This window comes from Euprymna scolopes, chromosome 1 (genome assembly GCF_053919585.1).
Source record: "Euprymna scolopes isolate OS-2025 chromosome 1, ASM5391958v1, whole genome shotgun sequence".
Taxonomy (NCBI): domain Eukaryota; kingdom Metazoa; phylum Mollusca; class Cephalopoda; order Sepiida; family Sepiolidae; genus Euprymna; species Euprymna scolopes.
Genome location: NC_136482.1, coordinates 112,070,679 through 112,093,409, shown reverse-complemented (window position 1 = coordinate 112,093,409; position 22,731 = coordinate 112,070,679). Strand labels below are relative to the sequence as shown.

At 33.1% G+C, this 22,731-nt stretch overlaps 1 protein-coding gene across 3 annotated transcripts in view; it reads left to right on the top strand.

Annotated features, from left to right (window-relative positions):
* LOC145266299 (solute carrier family 13 member 2-like) overlaps positions 1-22,731 on the top strand; it is a 200,485-nt gene that overhangs the window by 149,209 nt on the left and 28,545 nt on the right. For 2 of the 3 annotated variants that reach the window (XM_080121888.1, XM_080122048.1), the window contains 3 exons: positions 335-433; positions 13,878-13,982; positions 21,364-21,470. In XM_080121888.1, coding sequence (XP_079978014.1) covers positions 335-433; positions 13,878-13,982; positions 21,364-21,470 — 311 coding nt within the window. The remainder of the gene's footprint in view (positions 1-334; positions 434-13,877; positions 13,983-21,363; positions 21,471-22,731) is intronic. The other variant, XM_080121973.1, reaches the window with a different exon arrangement.

Genomic DNA, 22,731 nt, shown 5'->3' with positions numbered 1-22,731 from the left:
ATTCATCCCTACCCACCAAAAATGAGATTCTTCTTTCTAAGTGATTACATTTAAACAATCTGAAAAATTAGACGGTAATTTTTTTTTTTTTTTAAATAATAACAAATATTTTAGAATTTAGAGTAGGGACAAGCTGTTTCACACACACTTCCAAACATTTTTAAAGACATAACTAAATACCTTTAAGACAGTAGTTTATTTTTTTTTATTTTTGCGAATTTAGAAATGTATTTAGAATTTCCGGTGAGATCTTTTTGTGTGCTTGTTCTCTTTTATATCAAAACCGTATTGGCTACGATCCTGACGACGTGATGTTTTTATTTTATTTTAACAGGGCTATTACCGCTTGTTTCAGAAAGAAAGAGAACAACCTTATGAAGCAAAAGGTGCAAGACATTATCAAAAAAGAATATGAATCACTTGGAAAAATGACGTAATTATTATTATTATTATTATTATTATTATTATTATTATTATTATTATTGTTGTTGTTATTATTGTTATCATTATCATTACTATTATTACTATTATTATTATTACTATTATTATTATCATTGTTATTATTATTATTATTATTATTATTGTTATCATTATTATTATTATTATTACTATTATTATTATTACTATTATTATTATTGTTATTATTATTATTGTTTTTATTATTATTATTATTATTATTATTATTATTATTATTATCATCATTATTATTATACTAAAACTCTGAACTTGCTTGTCATGATGTCATCATCTCAATTTTTATCGTCATTACATCATTTCTATCAAACTTTTTTATGTAGAAATGAAGTCGAAAATTAGCCTGTGTAAATTCATTTTATGTTTTTAACTACAAAAAAGGAGGAGGAGGAGACACTTAATTTAGTAGTATTCTAGAGACATCCTTAATTATATTTAGTACTTTTAGTAGCGCTTTGCCGGTCTCCTTTTTGTTGTTGTTGTTGTTCTTGTTTTTTTTTTTTTGTTTTTTTTTTCATTGATCACTTAAATAATTTCTATTTTAGTAAGGGTATTAGAAAATTTAATTTAATAATGCTCTGGATGTCTCCGTACTTACAGAAACACTCAATATCCTAGATAGCGCCATAATCTCAAGTGCTTAATATACTGGATAGAACAGATAGTATCCCAAAAGTTAATTTTTCTTCACTCCTCACAAAACAAGAGATTTCTCTTCTTGAAGGAGGGAACTTTCACATACATATATGTTTGTACGTACGTTATCACCTTTCACACAAATTTGTTTGGATATACTTTATTCCTTTTAACACCCATTTATGTTTGCACGTACGTAATCACCTTTCTCGCGCATTTATGATTGTACCTTCGTTATCACCGTTCACATATATTAAATGTTTGTACATACGTTTTTCAGTTGTAAGCCATTTTAGTTTTAGAAGCGAAGAGAAGAAGGACGAAGTATGGAGTAAGGACCCCAAAGCTGAGAAACCGGAAAGCAACAAATTTCAATTGGCACCAATTGACTGTCAACGCACATGTCAGTTATAAACAAGTCTACACAACATGAGAAATCACGAATTGTAAAAGCTTACAGAAAAAGAGATAGAATGGAATTTTTCGTTGGATAACCAATACGTCGAAGTCTTGAATTATAAATGTTTGTTGCATGCAAAAAGCAAAATTCCTTCTCGTGTGAACACAAAAAATTATGTGCGGGAAATCTAAAATTCCAATGTATTGCCATTTGGTAAATGGATTCTGAACCATGCGATAGCTTCTGATGGGGCCTCTCGATGCCATATTAGTGGGTAATTGTTACTGCTTTACCTTATCATGTGCTACAAAAAAAATTCTTCGTTTCTTTTTCTCTCTTAGTTTCCCTCTCTGTCCTGCTCTAAACAAGTCTGTCGACCAAGTCCACAAATCCCAAAACTCCATCATGACAAGTTTCAATAAAAAATACACGATTAAACCCGGATCTCCAACTTCCAACGTAGACCCCCACTACAATGTCTCCTTCTCCAACATCAGGGGTCTACGTTCTAACCTTCCAGAAGCTAAACCCCAATTACAGGAGACTAAACCAGACCTATTATTTCTAAGTGAACCTGGCATTGGACAGACTATTTTCCTAGATGAGTTCGTAATTAAAGGATACTCTAACTTAACTTCCAAATCCGACCCCAAGATTGCCATGGGCATTTGCCTATATTAAAGATGGCTTTCCATGGATCCTAACTTACCCTATATGTGCTTCCCAGTTGCACTTGCTCACACTACTGTGTTTATATTTACTCTCTATCGCCCCTACAACAGCGGAGTTTCTATCTTTAAAAGCATATCTGGGAAAATTGACTATATCCTATCTGCTAATCCTTCACCTAACATTCACATATGTGGAGACTTCAATGTTCACAATGTGGAATGGTTGATCTACTCAAACAAGACCGACGATGAGGGAAGGTTCTGTCATGATTTCTCCATTGCTTATGACCTCACTCAGATTGTTCACGAACTCACCCGTGTGCCCGACACTGACGGCCAGTATGCGAATCTCCTAGACCTTTTTCTCAAAACTTGCTCTGAACTATGTTCAGTTTTCGTTTTGTCTCCTCTTGGATCTTCCAACCACTCTGTTGTATAGATTAAGATAAAAACGTATATCGATACACTATGGCTGACTGGGATAGCTTCCGTACATTTATATCAGATCTACCTCTGCGTTCCATGTTTCAAAAGGATGTGTCCTCTATAGTATCAGACCTGACCGAATGGTTAATTGTAGGTATAGACCGTTTCATACCCTCGAAAAAGTTCCAGCAAAAACCTAACAGCCAGCCATGGTTCTCTCCAGAATGTGCTGCTGCCATTGCGCACAGAAATCACTTTTTCCATTGCTTCCAACATAATAGATGTATTGAGACTAAAACCGCTTTCAGAACTTCCAGCAACCTTTGTAAGAAATTAATAAAGAACGTAAGTGAGTTGTATGCTCAGTCCGGCAAGTCCAAAATAGCTGAGCAGCGGCTTGGTTCCCACAAGTTTTCGAAACTAGTAAACAGAATCCTGAACTATCCCAACTATCACCAATGGACCTGAGGTAATCTCGTCAGCATCAGACAAAGCCAAACACTTTGCCAAGAACTTTGCAGCTAATTCTACCCCTTGCAACCAAGGCCTCCAACCCCAATATTTCCTCCTGTATCAGAAAACACACTATGTGATATACAAATATCTGTACGTGATGTTGCCAAGCTAATCAAAAACCTTGATTCCAGTAAAGCAACCGGCCTTGACGGTATTCCAATTATAGTGCTCAAAAAACTTCAACCAGAACTTGCGCCCATGCATACAAAACTATTTAAACGTTGTCTTATAGAGAATTGCTTCCCATCACCCTGGAAAATCTCATCAGTATGCCCCGTATTTAAGAATTCATGTGATCACTCATCTCTCTCTCAGTACAGGTTAATAAGTCTCCTGTGCGTCATGAGTAAGTTGCTGGAATCTGTGTTAAATACAGAAGTAATCAACCATATGAGCAAAAATAACCTTCTTAGTGACACTCAATATGGTTTCCTTCTGCTAGATCTACAGCAGATGTGCTTACAGTTATATCTCATAGGATTAGCGAATCTCTCGACGAAGGTTACCTTTCTAGGGCAATTGCTCTTGACATATCAAAGGCCTTTGATAGAATATGGCATAAAGGTTTACTTCACAAGATCTCCAGCTCTAGTATAGCTGGAAATGTCTTCTCAATTATTAAATCATTTCTCTCTGATAGGTTCATAAGAGTAGTAGTTCATGGGCAGCAGCTCACAGTATTAATGCTGGAGTCCCTCAGGGTTCCATCCTGGGCCCAACTCTTTTCCTGATCTATATTAATGATCTTTCAAATCACATCCTTACATCATTCGTAGACATTTATGCTGATGACACTACTATCTATGGTAGCACATCTAAGACCGTAAACGACCAAGTTCTCTCTGATTCTCTCTCCTCTGATCTTGAGTACGTTGTACAATGGGGAAAGGAGTGGCTGTTTACTTTTAATGCATCATAAACCAAAGTTCTATCTTTACATCATCAACGTTCTGATCCCCATCTGGCATCAATTGAAATGAATGGGTCTCCTCTAGAGGGAGCCTCATGTTTTGTCAAGCTTCTGGGCTTGACCTTTACTCCAGATCTGAAATGGAACACGTACATTAAATATGTTGCCAAGGCCGCTGGAAAAATGGCGGGATCCTTCTATTGATCCAGTAGATATCTCATTGCTGATGCAATTCTCTATCCATGTAAGAACCAGGTACGTCCAAGGATGGAGTACTGTTGCCACATTTAGGCAGGAGTTGCTAGAAATGACTTGTCCTGCCTTGATAGAGTTCAAAATAGACTTCGTAGCCTCGTAGGAGATGTCCTTTTTCTCTTCTCTGCAACCTCTATCTCACAGAAGAGATGTTGCGAGTTTATCTCTGCTTTATCGTTATTTTCATGGCCAGTGCTCGACTGAGCTTCAATGTATGGTCCCCCCCCCGCCAAACTTTCACAAGAAACACTCCTCTAGCTGAAAACACTATCAATAATTCCCCTTACTCTTTATTTGTGCTTAAACATAAACGTAGATTCCATGAAAAAAGCTCCTTTCTTAGAACTGCACGCCTGTGGAACTGCCTTCCGTTCTCCTGCTTTCCAGCTGACTACAATCTGATTGTCTTTAAGTCCAACGTAAACAAGTTGTTTACCGAATTTCTATTACTAACAATTACTATATTTTTCAATTGACTACTGTACACTCTTAAACCTTATCCTCGAGTGGTCTCTGGGCCTTTATAAGTGGTGATGCTTACGTAAAAAAAAACTTCTCCATAAAGACAAATTAAGTACAAGTTTAGCGTTCGAATATTTCAGTTTCTAATGTTTTGTAATTAATATAGTTCATTTTTTTATTTTTTTTTTATTTTTACTATAATTATAATTATTATTTGTAGTAGTTTTATTAAAGTTCTGTAAATATATTAAAAACGCACTCAGAAAGACGCCCATTTATTTTAATAAATTTTATTAAATTTACGTTTGTTTTGTTACTTACACAAAAAGTTTTGTGTAAAGAGAAAAAATATTTTTTAATCCTTAAAAGTTTTGTAAATATTGTATATTAAAGAAAATGTTTTGTAAATATATTGTTTTTCTTTTCAATCTTAATAAGTTTTGTAAATAATTTTTTTTAAAAATCCTGCTCGCGAACATTCGACCATGTTTGTTATTTGACGTGTTTACAAACAACCAACGGCAATGTCAAGGTCGAACAACCGGTGCCACTTAAAATGTTCGACAATCTTTGTCTTCTGTTACAGGGTCTCTAATCTTTACTTGATCTGATTTTTTTAAATGCAGAAGCCAAATGTTTTACAAACGTTACCATAACGTACTTTTATAAAGAAAAAAATAAAATTGTTGCCGCAGCTTATTTTGTGAATGTTTCCAACGACTGGAAATATTGTTGGTTCGTTAATTGTTTCGAAAATCCGTACCGTATCATTTACTGCTAAATCAAAGGAAAAGACGATGCTGCTTTTTAGGTACATGTTTTCATGTAATGTAAGTATCGGTGGTCCGTTGTTTTTCTGTTAATACTCGGTTACAGAGAACAGTTTTTAATCGTTTACTAAGAGATCAGTTCATTTAAGCATTGCATCATTTAGGACGCTGAAATAGGACATGATAAAAAGAAAGCTGCGATGTATATTTTAATGTAACAATATGTAAATAATGTTAATCCAAATAATACGGAACGGCATAATTTATGACGCTGTACCAACAGAGCAACAGTACTTGCAGTGGATGTAAGCATCACATGAGATAGCTGCGCTAACTTATTTATACGAAAGTTACAACTATTTTGTCTGTGTAATTTTACGCTAAATGTTATGGTTAATTTTTGTAAGCAGTAGTTTGTAAAGTAGAGGAAAAGCGACGATTGGAAAGTATAAATGATTTAAAACAATGCGTGCCTATTGAACGGCCATATTGGCTGGCGTGTTGTTGTTTTGTTTTGTTTTTTGTTTGTCTGGGTTTTTTTTTTTTGTATGATTGTGTATATTCCGGAATAATAGAATTTCATAGTCGCAGTCAATGAGAATAGGCAGAATGTTAGCGTGAAGAAATCATTATTTTCGAATAGTGAAATGTAAGGGTAGTTGTATGTGTATGAGTGTTTAATCCAGTAAATAAGGGTGTCAGGTTAATATAGTTATAATAATTATATATTTACCCGGTCTTTACTGTGAAAGTGGGAGGACTCTACTTCGTCCATAGATCTTGGCAATCGTGATGATGTCGCTCGTAGGAAGTAAGATGGGATTTTATTATAACGAATAAATGTGTCTGTAACGGCGTTCAAAAGCTACATAAGTTGGTGGGTAACAGGTTAGACATAATAAATTTGTATGTGACGTATGTTATCGCAAACCTACCGTAATTTAGTCCAGAGGGGAATTTCTGCAATCAAAATATTATATACAGGATTATATTGGGCCTAATATATAGTAATGATTTAAAAAGTTTTAAAAAATGACTTGTGTCCCACCACAAAGAATCGAAACCAAAACGTTTAGCTTACGATTTACTTTTTCCTTTGACGTTAATGTCTGAGCTATGAAATCATGTTTACTGCAAAGCTACAAATTAAAACATGAATCAATAGATATTGTGCTACGCATTCATATTTGTAATGCCGTTGTTCGACCTTCATCTGACAAATTCTTTTTTATTTTTTAATTTTCACATTTTTGCATCGATTTTACCCGGCTTAAACCCAAATATAAAGTTTTGCATGGTTTTGAATACCTTATATATTAAGTTTCATGCCTGTAGACATTTTTATTATTATTGTGCTGTGAATATAGATAATTGTTTTAATTTTTTTTTTTTTTTTAAATATTTGCGCATGATGCTTTACAGTTCGTTCATCGAAATATGGACCGAACTTTTGCAAGTATTTAAACGTGTAATATTATTAGTGTATGTATTTTAAAATGTTCAACGTACCTGATATTACCCAACTCCTTACGAAGCAAAGTAAACAGCAGTGGCTAGAGATTCCGACCGCGTTTCCTTAGACACAACCACAGCATAGGAACCTAGCTCAGAGCCAACACCTAATCCTCGACCGTGTCGAACTTATCGCAAGGTTCGCTCCCACAATCATGAACAAATGCTCAAATTGCGTAACGCAGGAGAGTCTTATGGTCATATAGCTAGACGCTTGAGGAAAGCTAAGAGTACTGTAGCAAGCGCCATAATGCGCAGTATCCCAAGCAGCAATAACACATCCCCGCCTGAACATCCCCGTCGGCAATCCCCGGTCCGAACACCTCAGACGACAAGCAATAAACTTGCTCCGCCCGAAAGCCAGGTTGTAAGGCCTGTGAGGGTGTACCTCCTGGGTGATACCCAGACAGCGTACCGCAATCCGACAGGTACTAGGCCGGTTCCTGACCCCGCACCTATCGGGTTGAGTGTCAAGAACGGATTCTTGATGAGTACTTTCTATCCAGTCTCTAAGTCACTGAAGCCGCAAGGAGACTCGTCCTTCAAAATTATAATGGAGAGTATGACTACCAACATTTGGGCGATCTTATTGATAACTACGGTTAGGACAATCAACCAATGAGAAGCCTCCAACCTCATTATAAAATATCGAATTTTGAATTGAAGTCGGTTCGCTGTCAGTCTCCGTCTTTACACGACTGGATCTGCAGCCGCCATTTTTGTTCTAGAGAATTACTCAACACTCGATATCGTGACTGCATTGATTCTTCGCCGATTGGATCTACTGCTGCTATCTATGTTCAACAGAATGGGTCAACCCTTAACAGATTATGCGCCCGGTCATCGACTTTGCTTTGACGGATCGAAATCTAAATTCGAATTGTGACAGGTGAAGTTTCTGGAGTATTTAAGGATACGAAAACTACACGAAGTTATTCAATCTCTACCAGAGAATCCATACGACCCCGAATTTATCAAAAAGAACGCAAATGTTTTTGCAGAACTGATTCAATGCTTAGACGACAGACGTCTGTCTCTGATTATAAGAGATGTTTTGGATGATGGGCGTAAAGCGTTGAACATATTAAGAGAACATTATTTATCAAGATGAAAACCGAAAATTATATCTCTATATACATAACTAACGTCTCTAAAACATAACGAAGGCGAGGCTATTACTGACTATGTTATAAGAGCAGAAGCAATAGCAAATGCATTAAAAATCTCGGGTGGAATAATAAGCGATAGTCTATTAATCTCAATGGAACTCAAGGGACTTACAGCCGATTTGAAAGCATTTACAACTGTTATTACGCAAAAAGACAAACCCATAACTTTCAGTGAATTTAAAGTGGCATTGCGTAGTTACGAAGAGACAAATCGGACGCTTGTGCGCAATAATAATTCCAGCAATATCATGAAGTTCAAAAATGCTTCTCGGAAACCGACACAACTAAATTTACACATCTCACCGCAATGTTTTCTCAAAAATAATTTTCCGAAGAAAAAAGTTATCTGCTATAATTGTGCACGGCCCAATCACAAAAGTTTCCAATGTCGATATAAAAACTCAAAAGTGGACTCCATCAAAAACGTTAAGAACTTCAATAAAGCATATAATTCTATTTACATGTAAATTTAGCAATACGTCAAGCGATAAAAATCTTCTTGTAGACTGTGGCTCTACATCACACGTTATCACCAATGATATCTTAAGCAAGACATATTTTCCGTACAGGCAGTCATCAAACAAGGCGCGAATATAAAGTTTGGCCATGACAAGTCAAAATTGATATACCCAAATGGAACTGTATTTGACATTAAAGAAAATGGTCGATACTCATCTCTATCTAGAGATGAGTATCGACTGAAGACAGCTTGATATGGGTATCTAAACCGGTCCCCTATTATCAGGTTTGGAATCAACGGTACCGATGACTTATCTCACCTGAACTTTCTGTAAATAAAAATATAAATAATACGCTCTTATTTTCGGAATTTTTCCTTATAACAGAGCACCTTGATGGAATCCTTTTTTCCATAAAGATTACTAAGTGTATATATATATATATATATATATATATATATATATATATATATATATATATATATATATATATATATATATATATATATATATATTTACCAGTGGTGAAAAAAAACCGGACTAAAGTGCTCAATGTGTAGTCAGAGCAGTATATAGGAAATTTATTACTGTGAGTCCAGAATGAGTTTACAAATTGTTTCAACTAGAGGAAAATCCTCAAAGAGAGGAAAAATCCAACTAGCATCATCAGAATTCATAGATGGACTAAGTTATAAAGTCAAATAAAAATGGAAAGATCGTAGATAAAGGGGAGTTAGAAAAGTAATAAATTTCCTATATATATATATATATATATATATATATATATATATATATATATTCAGAATTTATCATTGTTTAATACATCAGCGGAGCTTGGTAGTAATATTGCGGTTGATTCATGAAAAAAATCATTGAACTACTTGCATGGAATTACAGTTTAGGATTGTTTTTTTATAGGCATGGCTGCTTTAGCTCATAACAACCAAAATATTGAGTTTTATTGACCTCTCACTGCCTATATATTTTTTGTAACTAATGAGCATCACTATCTTTGTTTAAATAGTGTTTTGGTGCTCCTGGCGATACGCTGGAAAAATTAAGACATTTCGTTTGCCGCATTTTTTCTATTAACTAGATTTATTTTAGAATTGTAATTTAAGCACTATTTAGGTCTTTGATTATTTATCCATGATTTATTTTTATTTAGGCGCAATTTTATATTCTTTCTTTTATTATTAAGTACGGTTATATTTTTTTTATTTCGTAATTCAAGTTTTATCCCAAACTAGCGAGGGTACCCGGCGTTGCCCGGGTGTTTAAGGTGTGTGTGGTGTTAAATAAAAAAAGAAACCGGGGTGGGTAGGATCGAACTCGATCTTACGTCTTTAAAATTTTAACTTTCTAGTTTCTCGCACTTTCTTTCGACTATAATCGACTGTCTACTCTCTTTAAATTCTCACTAATTGCTTATTTGATGTTCCCGAATTCATTTGATCCGCTAACAATAATAAAAAAAAAAATAAAAATGCTATTGATTTTATGTTATAATAGAATTGCTTCAATTGTGCTATTTAGAATTATTATTTAAAGTTAACTTATTTCATTTATTTTTAATTTAATTTGTTTTCAATTATTGTTAGCGAACGCCGCTAGCCTTTAAAACGGACGTAAGTTTATTTATTTAAGCTGTGAGAGTTATTTTCCTTTACAATATGAGAGTTATTTTCTGTTTATATTTTCATAGACAAAAATGGATTAGTGCTATACTTTCATAAATCAAACATGTGATCAACTTTCAGAAAAATCGTAGGAAGTTAGTATATTTTGTGTATCTTAAATATTGTGTGACTAAACCAATGTGTTTCAATCTGATAACATCAGGTATATACAGGTAGTATATTAATAAAACCAAAACTATATGTACATATACATATATATGCTCACACACATATACACACATATATACATATATACATATACACTTATATGTGCACATATACATATATATATATATATATATATATATATATATATATATATATATACTAGCAAAAGTACCCTTCCTTGACCGGGTTCAAAAACAGCCTATAGAAAATGGACTCTGATTTATGAAAGTATGATAGGTTATGACTTCGAATTTGGGGGTATCAAAACCAAAGCAAAATATGATGAAAGTAAAAATAAAATAGATAAACCCCATAATTTATTATACCATACCTGTTCACAATGAAACACTTATCACAATATTCTGTGGATCTATATTAAAAAACCTTGTTAAACTTTGTGACATATTTCCATTCTATGGAAGTCAGGTGCGAACGAACACCCCATAATTTTATTATACCATATTTCTTCAAACTGAAATATAATTATTAAAGTATACTTACGCAGATAGATATGAAAAGTCTTTATTAAAGTTTGTGCCTATTTCCATTCTATGAAGGCCAGGAGCGCACGCAGACCCCACAATTTTATTATACCATCCCTATTTAAGTTAAAACATACTTATCAAATAATTATTATGTGCATCTATATCAAAAGCACTTGTAAACGTTTTTTTTTTTTTTTAATTTTTTAATTTTTTATTTCCATACTCTGTGGACCATGCGAGAACGCAGACCCCACAATTTTTATGAATCACCGTTCTGCCAGATCAAACATACCCATTCATGTGTCTCGATACATCTTTTATCATTATATGTAATCAGTTTTTTAAAATAGTCAACCATATAGGAGACTATTCGTGACCAGACACACACACACACACACACACATACACACATTCAGCTTTATATTATATATATATATATATATATATATATATATATAGAGAGAGAGAGAGAGAGAGAGAGAGAGAGAGAGAGAGTGCAAGTGCAGGTGATGATGGTATACCGGCTGAAATATTCAAGTTTGGGGGTAAATTACTTTTGAAAAAGTTTTGGAGTTATTCGTCAGGATCTGGGAAAGGGGTTCTGTATCTCAAGATTTCAGGAACTCGTCAATAATCCATCTCTTCAAGAATAAAGGAAAGCGCATTGATTGTGATAACTACCGTGGAATATCACTGCTCTCTGTGACTGGAAAAGTACTAGCCAGGGTCATTTTGAACAGAATAATCATTCATCTAGTAGATAAAATTCATCCTGAGACGCAGTGTCGTTTTAGATCTGGAAGGGGAACCATCGACATAATCTACTGTTTACGCCAAGTTGCAGAGAAGGCACGTGAGAAAAATCAGGATCTGTTTGTCGTTTTTATCGACCTAACCAAGGCGTTTGACTGTCAGCAGAGTCGCACTTTGGAAGATTTGGAATAAAGTTGGAATCCCTGAAAAAATGTTAAATGTAATAATATCCTTTTACGAGAATATGGAGGCACGTGTAAGAGAAGACGGGAAGTTCTCTGAGTCATTCAAGGTAAAAACCGGTACGAAACAGGGTTGTGTTATGGCAAGGTGTCCATTTTGAGTTTAGAACTACCGGGGGTCTTTTTAATCATCAAAGATTCAAAGCTAAAACACTAACAAGAAGCAAAATGGTTCGTGATTTTCTTTTTGCAGACGATGCTGCACTCGTGGCCACTTCATTTAAAGAAGCACAAGAATTAGTTGACAAGTTTTCCAATGCCGCAAAAGCATTTGATTTGACGATTAGTATTAAAAAGACAGAAGTTATCTACCAACCAAAGCCCACCCCGTTGCAGCAAGGTGGTGTGAATATTCCGAGACCAGAATATATGGAACTGCCTCAGAAAATCTTAGTGAATAGACAGCCTCTAAAGTATGTTAAATTCTTTGCATATCTCGGAAGTAAGGTGAATTCGTCAGCATCACTTGATGATGAGATATTGAGCAGAATTTCAAAGGCGACTGATGCCTTCGGCAAACTGCGGTCAAAAGTATGGAATGAAAGAGATCTGACTCTAAAGACCAAAATCTCAGTGTATTGTGCAGTGATTGTTTCAATACTCCTGTATGGATCGGAAGCCTGGAACCCATACCGTAGGCAGATTGAGCAACTGGATACATTCTATAAGCGTTGCCTTCGCAGTATATGTGGATTAACATGGAAAGGCAAAGCCTCTAACTCGGGATTGTTTGCTAGGTGCAACATTTTAAGTATTGATGCCTTCCTGATGAAGTCACAGCTTCGGTGGGCTGATCACCTTTTTCGCATGGATGAAAACCGTCTTCCTAAGCAACTAGCATACAGTCAACTGAAAGAGGGTAATCGAAATGTGGGTCGTCCATTTCTGAGGTACAGGGATAAGCTGAAAGACAATCTTAAGCACGCAGGCCTGAACCCAAAAACCTTTGAAGAAGATGTTGCGTATAGAAAATTGTGGAGGGAAAAATGTTTTGCGGGCATTAACACATACATTGACACACAGCTATCGAATCAAACAAATCTTCGTAGAGCAAGAGTAGGAACAGCACTTTCCCAGCCTGTGTCCTGTGAGTCGTGCGGCTTGGTTTGTGGGAGCAGAGCTGGCCTCGTGTCACACATGCGATACAAGCATTGAAGGCAGAGTGAAACAGAGCGAATTTTTAGCCCTCATGCGTCGAACACGACGGGAGAGTCCATTATAGAGAGAGAGAGAGAGAGAGAGAGAGAGAGAGAGAGAGGGGGGAGAGATTTTCCGGAAGGTTTCTAATATATTTTTAATAAGTAAGTTTTTATGAATCATGATTTTTAACGATTTCCATTTTTTCCACCAACTTGTATCTTCTTTAATGCAAAGAAATAAACTCTCTGACTGTTTTTTTTTCCAGGAAACATCTAAACTATAATAAGCTGTTTAACTTCTTTCCACTATTAAACGAAACACGCGTAAGATACAGTAAAATATTATGAATGAAAAATAAATATATTTTTGGTTTTGGAATGTTCACTATCAATACATATATAAATGCCCTGGAAGTGTAAATTTCATCGAGTTAAATTAATTGTGCAAATATAGTGTATGCATATATTTTTATAATCGAAAGTATATGTGTGTGTGTGTGTGTGTGTGTGTGTGTGTGTGTGTGTGTGTGTGTGTGTGTGTGTGTGTGTGTGTGTGTGTGAAGTATAAATACCATAACAAAAGATTCATGATACGTAGATAAGAAACCAAAGCAACACTCAATGTTCCAAAATAGTGCACAAGGAAGACAGGATTGTATGCAATTAATGTATTAATGCATCTATTAATAATTTATTTTTATTATTTTTATTTTATATTATTTTTATTTTATTTATTTATTTATTTACGCTAGATTTGCAGAAATAATGGTTCTCACGCTTTTTATTACGCTCGTGGTCCTCTGGATTACTCGTGACCTCCAAGAGGCAGGTGGCTGGGGTACAATATTTGGCGAAAAGCAAGTATCACCTTTATTTTAAATATATTTATTCATTTAGATGTTAAGCAATGTTGATCTTACAGTGTTGGTAAAACATAATTACGATTTTGAATACCGATTTTATGCAAAGTCTGGGAACCCATAGTAATATCAAAATTAAGATTCCTTCTTTTTTTAGTCCATAATTTATTATCATATTGTATAAACGTTTTTTTTTTTTTTGTTGTTGTTTGTTTGTTTTTCTAATGGTATTGTTTTTTTGTTGTTTGTTTGTTTTTCTAATGGTATTGTTTTTTTGTTATTTGTTTGTTTTTCTAATGGTATTGTTTTTCTGATGGTATTGTGCTCTACCCTAAATTAGATCACTTTCTCTGATTCATACATTTTATATATTTTTTTGTTGTTTGCAATTAATTTTTTCTATAATTCAAGTTTGGAGTTTTTATTTTTTATATTTTGTGTGACAACAAGTCTCCCCAAACTTGCAATACTCTCCACCTTTTCCGATGACATTTGGAAAAGAATTTGCGTTATCGCAACAGCCGCTTGCCATTGATTTCGCGTTGGCGGTGACCATTGGTCTTTACTGGGATTTGGCTGGCAATAACCCTCCCACAAAGTCTCAGTCCTCTTTGCACTCAGCCTGCGGTGGCCTGGTTAGTGCTTTCCATTGACTCTTTTTGGTGTGATGCCCATTCATGATGACACTCACAACAAAAAAGCGGGCGCAGTATCTTACAATTATATAGTCTCATTTTTCATGATTCCATGCGATGTTCCTGTGTGTAGCCATTTCTGTGTCCAGTTTGTGTGTAGTTTATGTGTGGTGTTAATCTCCACATACAAGGATTTCCCTTAATATTTTTACAGTTTTCATTATTGAAATTCGTTGAATCTTCTTAGACATCCCTTCGATTCCATTCTATCCCTTTCTTTTTTCAAAGTTTTTCGCTATTACAGTTAGTGGTGTTATCTTTACTTTCTTTATTTTCTAGATCCCTTCAAGCTCTCTGACCATTTGCTTATTATTATCTATCTATTAATACGATAGCGTGTATGTTCTTTTGTGTGTCACGCTTTCAGGCAAATTCTATTGGTTGAGATTTAAGATCACACACGCTATCGTATTAATATATAGATTATACTAAATGTGAGTTAATCGATTTGGTGAGTGTTTAATGAGACCCCAGGCATAATCTCCTCCTTCTTTTCGAGTAAGAAGGGGTGATAGTCTTAGGTGTTTACTTCCGGTGACCACGTCATTATCTTCTGTAAAAAAAGATGCATATAATATATTTATGATGTACTACATTGACATAAGATGTCATATTCCAAAGATCACATGAATGTACTGCTGATTCCAACAATCAGTTAAATGGATCAGTACACGCTAGGGGCTTATGTGTAACATTCCAAAAATCACGTAAATATATCAAGTAATCCTGAGTTCATATTTTCGTCTTTAATGTCCTCATGACAGTAATTGCAAAAACTTTGATCAGAAGAGTGGGGATTAAAGTCAATGGAATGCTGAGACTGATACTACACTCAGAAATTTATGTTGAAGTAATGGTTTCCTAATCCTGTTAATGTTTTTATCTATTAATTTCGAAAAGCTGCTAAAACAGTTCATGATTTAAAAATTACTTTATTTCATGTACATTTGTAGTGGGGTAGGGGATATGAAATCAGTCCCAGAAATGACTGAGACCGATTACGCATTAAACATTACTTTATTTCATGTATATTTTTAACAGTGGGGTGGGGATATGAAGTCAGTCCCGGAAATGGCTGCAACCATTTACGTTTGAAACATTACTTGATTTCATGTATATTTTTAACAGTGGAGTGGCGGACATGAAGTCAGTGCAAATATAACTAGCAGAATACCCAGCGTCGCCTTGGATCGAATGAGATAGGTAGAACATATATACTAGCTTAATACACGGCGTCACACGGGGTTGGATAAAATAAGTGGAACATATATACTATGAGAATACCCGGAATTGATTGATGTGTTTGTAACGAAATAATCAACCCACGCAATATATAAAGGTTCTTATTTTAGTAAGGGGGCGATTTGGTGTGTAAAAATTATGAAAAATTATTGTCGAAATTAGATATATATCCAAGAATCATGAAAAATGACAAAATGCAAGTTAATTGATTGGTATGTTTGTAATGAAATAATCAGCCCATACAATATATAAAAGTTAATATTTTATTAAGGTTAATATTGTGAAAAATGATTGTCGAAATTAGTAACATATCCATGAATTATAAAAAAAATGATGAAATGTAAGTTAATGGATTGATGTTTGTAATGAAATAATAAGCCCAAATATTATATCAAAGTTATTACTTAAGTAATTGGGGGAGATAATGTGGGGTAAAATTATGAAAAATGATTGTCGAAATTAGTAACATATTCAAGAATTATTAAAAATGATGAAATGTGAGTTAATTAATTGGTGTGTTTTTAATGAAATAATCAGCCCAGACAATATATCAAAGTTATTATTTTAGTAAGAGGGGTCAATAATGTGGGTAAAAATATAAAAAATGGTTGTCGAAATTAGTAACATATCCAAGAATTATGAAAAATTATGAAATGCGAGTTAATTGATTAGTGTGTTTTTAATGAAATAATCAGACCAGGCAATATATCAAATTAATGTTTTAACAATAGGAGGGGGCGTTAATCTGGGTTTAAATTATAAAAAATGATTTTCGAACAGTAATATATCCATGAATTATGAAAAAAAGTTCCCGCATTCAAGGTTTTCCTTAATATTTCAGCGATTTTTATTATTTTTATTCATTGTATCTTTCCTATAGTTCCAATTTCTCCAATTCTTTTTCAAAGCTTTTCAGACTTATTTCTAGTATTTCTATCATTATTAGTATTATCCTGATTTTCTTCATCATCCGTAGCAATTTCAGCTCTCTGGCTAGCTCAGTGTATCTGCTGGTTTTATCTGTTTGTATATCTATATCCCGTAGGATATTTCCAGTACTGTTGCCGGCTTATGCTTGTACCATTTGTCTCTGCGTTCAAAATGCAGTTGTTTACATCATTCCCAATTATTATTATTATTATTGTTATTATTGTTGTTGTTGTTGTTGTTGTTGTTGTTGTTGTTGTTGCTAAGTTTACAAAGATAATCCAAAATAGTAAACTTAAAATCTATATGATTATAAAAGTCAAATGACCTTGTAACAGGTGTTGTAACTCACAATATAAACCCATAACAGCGTAAACAAATAAACGCAAATCACTACTTTTGCAGAATTTGATCTACGCACTGAAATATTAACGTTATTATTTAGAAATTATTATTTTTAACATGGGAAGGGTGCGGATGTTTTGAAATTCGAAGATATGTTATTTTTTAATTTGCGTTACAAATAAATAATCAACGCGACAATAAAACGTATTGTTTTACTGTGTACGTTTTCAGCGTCCCATGTTTTTTTTTTCTCGTTTAAATTTTCTAAATAAACAATAGTTAATACTTTCTGCATTTTTTTACATCGTTCATTTCCGTATTACGTTTAAGTTATTTTAGCGCAATTTTCTTACAAATGAATCTACTTTGACACGTTGACAACCATAAGAGCATTTTTAAAAAAACAAGAACAAAAAATAAAAACTAATAAGTAGACAAACCTAGGAACAATGATCAAACATACCAAGCTAGCACCTAAAGGATAAGTAAACTTATTTAAATTAAGTAAACAAATAAATTAAATTACGATAGCCCTTTAACTTGAAATGCTCAATATATACAAATATCATTAACTTATTAATCCTAACCGTTAAATATGGAAAAAATAAAATAAAATAAATAAAAATAAATAAATAAACAAATAATAATAAAGAATTAAATAGAAAAAATGTTCCATCTATAACCACTTATAGTTTTATTAAAATAAATAAAATAACAATTTCCAAAGGAAGTCAAACCAGTGCACCCTTCCCACCTATTTTCCTATTCCTGACAACCACACCCCCTCACCTAAACACCCCAACAATCAAGAGCACCCCATCCTGCACACACCTTCCTCTCACCTCCTCTTTTACATCCTCCTTCTACTTCTCTCCTTCAAAACTAAACCCGTCCAAGCCTGCAAGCGACTTGTGTGACCTAGATACACCAGGCCATTCCACTGAACAAGCAAGGACGTAAATAAATTAAACAAATAAATGAATAATACAGCAGAAAAAAATAAAGACAACGAAATAGGCATAGAATATACAAAATAAAAAATAGCTTACGCAAAAGCAACAAGTTATAAACTAATATATATATATATATATATATATATATATATATATATGTATATATATATATAAAAATTATTAAAAAAAGGAACAATAAAATATGTTAATTACCTAAAACACGCCATACATATAAATCCCCTCCTTACATTTGCTCCGAGGCTCCACACAGCCATTCAATTCATTTTCCGCTCCATCATCTAGCATTTTTTTAATCGATCTGTCACGTCCACCATTTGAAAAGGGGAATTTTCCCCCGAAATATATTATGGATATTGTCACAGACATAACAAGTAAAACATTTGTATTTAATACAACTGAATAAATATATGTATATATAGACATATATGTATGTACTTATTGATATGTAAATCGCCACTTGTTTTCGTCTTCTCTCACCAACACCGACTATATCTCATTCCTCGCATTGTGATAACCTTCTAAATCTCTACTACATACCTATCCCACACAATGCTTCAAGAAAACTACATATCAATTATATATATATATATATATATATATATATATATATATATATATATATATATATATATATATATATATAACGCTTTTCAAATTCACCACAACATTCAAAGGAACAGGGGGAACATCTTACTATGTATTACCATCTCTTTTCGATACGGGGGGGTTATCGTACGTGAAGCAATGACAATGGGATCGACTATTACCTTTTCGAGCGAAATTAATCTTTTTCGGTCCATTACACTGTTGAGTTTTAGCGGTTCTGTTACGCTCACTTCCCGCCTTTTTTTAGAATTAATTTAAGAATACGGAATTTAACAACACAAAAAAAGTAAATAAAAATGATTTAATCATTTAACAACATTTTCAGGTTTTCACATTTTCTTATTTAAATTCAATAAAAAAAATGTTTTCTAGAGTGTGTGACTTTACAAGCGACAACACACGGATATAAACAGTTACCGAGACAAGACGTATCTTCTCTTCGAGAGACTTCGACCTCTTATCACATCATTATGAAGAAGAGAAAAAACTTAATCGAACAGCCATCTTCTTGATAAAGCCAGGTTATTTTCAGGTTTTCAAATTTTCTTATTTAATTTTAGAATATAAAAGAACACGGTACTTATATATTCTTTAGAATTTAGCATGGCTAAGATAACGGAAGCAGCCCATCCTCTCAGAAAATACCACATTCTTTCTGAATGCTGATGTGTAATATGGTGCATCGATAACAGTATCAGAAACCGATCTTAAGAATGCGTGAAAAAAATTAGATAATTCGACCTCCTATTTTTACAAGCATATAACTACTTGAAAAATGTAATTCAACCCCTATTTTTTTTTTCAATAAAAGGAGCAAAGATCAAATTTATAAAAAAATAACAGGTTTAATAGCAAATTATGCAATATATGTTTTTAATCGGTTTTCTTTTAAAAAGATTTGAAGAAAATCAACCAATTTTACTTACTTCCGTTATAAAAAATCAAAATAAATTCGAAAAATTACTTACCTATAAAAAAATGCTATTGAATGTTTAGTTCCATTCTTCAGTGTTCAGAATTTATCCATATTTATATTTTAAATTCCATTTATGTTTTAAATAAAAGAATTTTTTAAACGACTATTTAAAAAAAAAGCGTGATATCGCAGCATTTTTACGTCGTCATCGAAAAACCGGAATTCGTCGTTTGTCCTTGTTTGAACTACAGATGGACAGTAAAAACCACACGTTCGCGTTAGCCGTTTAGCCTTGCGCGTAAAGAAATTTATGCTTCCATACTGTAAAACTAGTCACATTTTACTTATAATGTTTTGCCTTAAAAAAAAAAAACAGTTAAAGAATTTTTTTTCTTTTCGCAAAGAAATACACGAGTTTTTGTTTTAATATATTTAATTTCCACTTTATGGAGTGACTTTTTTTTAAATATCTAAAAAAAAACATTCAATGAAATAAAAATAATTTTCGTAATAAAACGAAACCTTTTTTGCAATATAAGAAGATTATAAAGTTTCATTTAAAAAAATAAACAACGTGGCTTAAAAAAAAGGTTTTGAACTTTGAACTTTACAGGTAAATTTCTAAAAAAAAAACACTTCTTTTTTGTTTTAAATTTGAATATATTATTTATTGATCTTTTATCTTCAATTTGTGATATATAAAACTTTGGTACATAAATTAAGTATTAAAATTTTAATAGATATTTCAAAATGGGGTGTGAATTTAAAAAAACTCGTTTGTCTAAAATATTATATTCAGTTTATTGGAAAGAGCATAAAATTTTACATTGACCCTGAAAATATCGTCAAAATTTAACCAATAGAAACATTTTGATAGACTTTTAAAGTTTAAAAATTGAAAAAAAAATAACTCGTAAAATCAATTGATTTCATTACGTAAAAAAATGGCTTCATGAAGGCGCACCGGCACTTTGTAAATACTGTTTTTTTTTATAAAAAATAATATTTCTATTATTTTTAAACAACTTTAATAGTTTATTTTGGAAGTATATTCCATAAAGAAAATAAACAACCCACTTTTAACAGACAAATTACGAGTTTTGTATATTTTATTCGCAGTTTCGTGTTAGGGGTGTAAAAAATTCCCCCAAAATTTACTTTTAACGGTCCCTTAGACTATACATTGACGTCTACCAGTTTCATTAGGTCTTTATTTATTTATTTATTTATTTATTTATTTATTTATTTATTTGAATTTACACCAGAATTTAATGATTGTGATAAGTTACTGTGAAGCATGTATTTTTTTTTTCATTTAACTGAAACATTACTTTCCTTCTAATATTTATGTAGAGATACAATTATTTAATCTCCACCAAAAAAATTATCGCTTCTATTTAACTACGTTACTCTTTCGTAGTTATAAAATATGTTAATTTTATTTATAAATATAATACTACATTACGACACTACTATAATTTTATTTATAAATATAATACTGCATTACAACACTATTATAACACTACAACTGATATTTATAACCAAGTAAAAAATATCGAATGAAAATATTTATATACAGTTTAGAAGTGAGAGAGTGGATTTCCCGGCCAACGCCTGTGAACGAGTTCCACGAGTTTTTAATAGTTTCTGTGTTTCTTTTTTGTATCTTGCAGATTTGTCTCTGATTCTACGCCGGCCATGTTGATTGGGATACTTTTGTTCATAATTCCTTCAGAAATGCCAAGTTTTAAACAGAGAGAAAACACTTATGATGTTACAAGTACGTGGTTTACTTACCATGCACACTAATAGAATGACAGGTTATAGTATACATCCCCAACACTGAATTTAGAGACATTCTAATAAAAAAAAAACACTGCCATTTTAGCTATCTCACACTGTGATATACGCCTCCCGATTATTAAAGCCTTGTTAATCCATATTTAAAAAAAAAAAACAACCATTAGCCAGGCTCAATATGAAACGGATAGTATGCTTAAATGTTTTTAAGTATTTTAAGCATTGTAAACGATTTAAACTAATCCGTCAAAGAGGCAAAATGGATTGTAAGAGAAACAAACAAGAGTTGTCTCTGCTCTTCAATGAAACGTGCGTAAAGGCTTTAAATAGGCGATAAAGCCTATGCGAATTACTGTATCATCCAAGCTAACCATATTAATCTGGAATAGTATAGGTTTCATACACTGTGTGATCTTATTGCTTCTTCACTATTCTTTGTCCGTCTCTACAGTGCTTTGGGTACTCCACATTATGCGGAATCTTGATCTGGCACATCCGATGCCTGTTGTTTCATAATTCTCTTCCCAAAAAGAAACTCTATCATCTTCCATAACTTATATTATCTCTAAAAGGAACTTTGTATGTGTGTGTGTATCTGTGTGTGTGTGTGTGTGTGAGAGAGAGAGAGAGAGAGAGAAAGAGAGAGAGTTCCCTAATAAATTTTATACGAAGGTACTTTATGTGCTTGACAGTGTTCTTAGACGTTATGTGTCGGAATTTCTTTTATAAGCATCGATAATCAAAATGATCCGATGAAAGAAGGATCAGGTGATTTTGCCCAAAGTTAACACCTTACACAGCCTAACATCACAGAAGAGAGAAGTTTTATTACCACACAAGCCGAAAGGCCCAACATATTTAATCAACAGTAGGTTCTTTGATATGGCAGGGGCACGTTCGAAATGAATATTTCTGTTTAAAGCACTAATGCACCATGATACTTAACTTTTTCATTTTAAACTTTAATTCAAGTCATTATCACCGCACGAACAGTAAGGCCAGGTATAAAAATCAACATTAGGTTCTTTCATATGACGGTGTCGCGTTCGAAATAAATGTTTCTGCTTAGAGCACAATTGAAGCATGATGCTTGACTTTTGCATTTTAAACTTTAATTCAAATTATTATATATAAAAATAATTTTATAAAATCAACAGTAAGTTCTCTACGGTGTAATATAGACGATAATGTATTGTGGACTAAGTTACTGAAGGGAGGCATGTGGAACTTCCTCTCGGTGC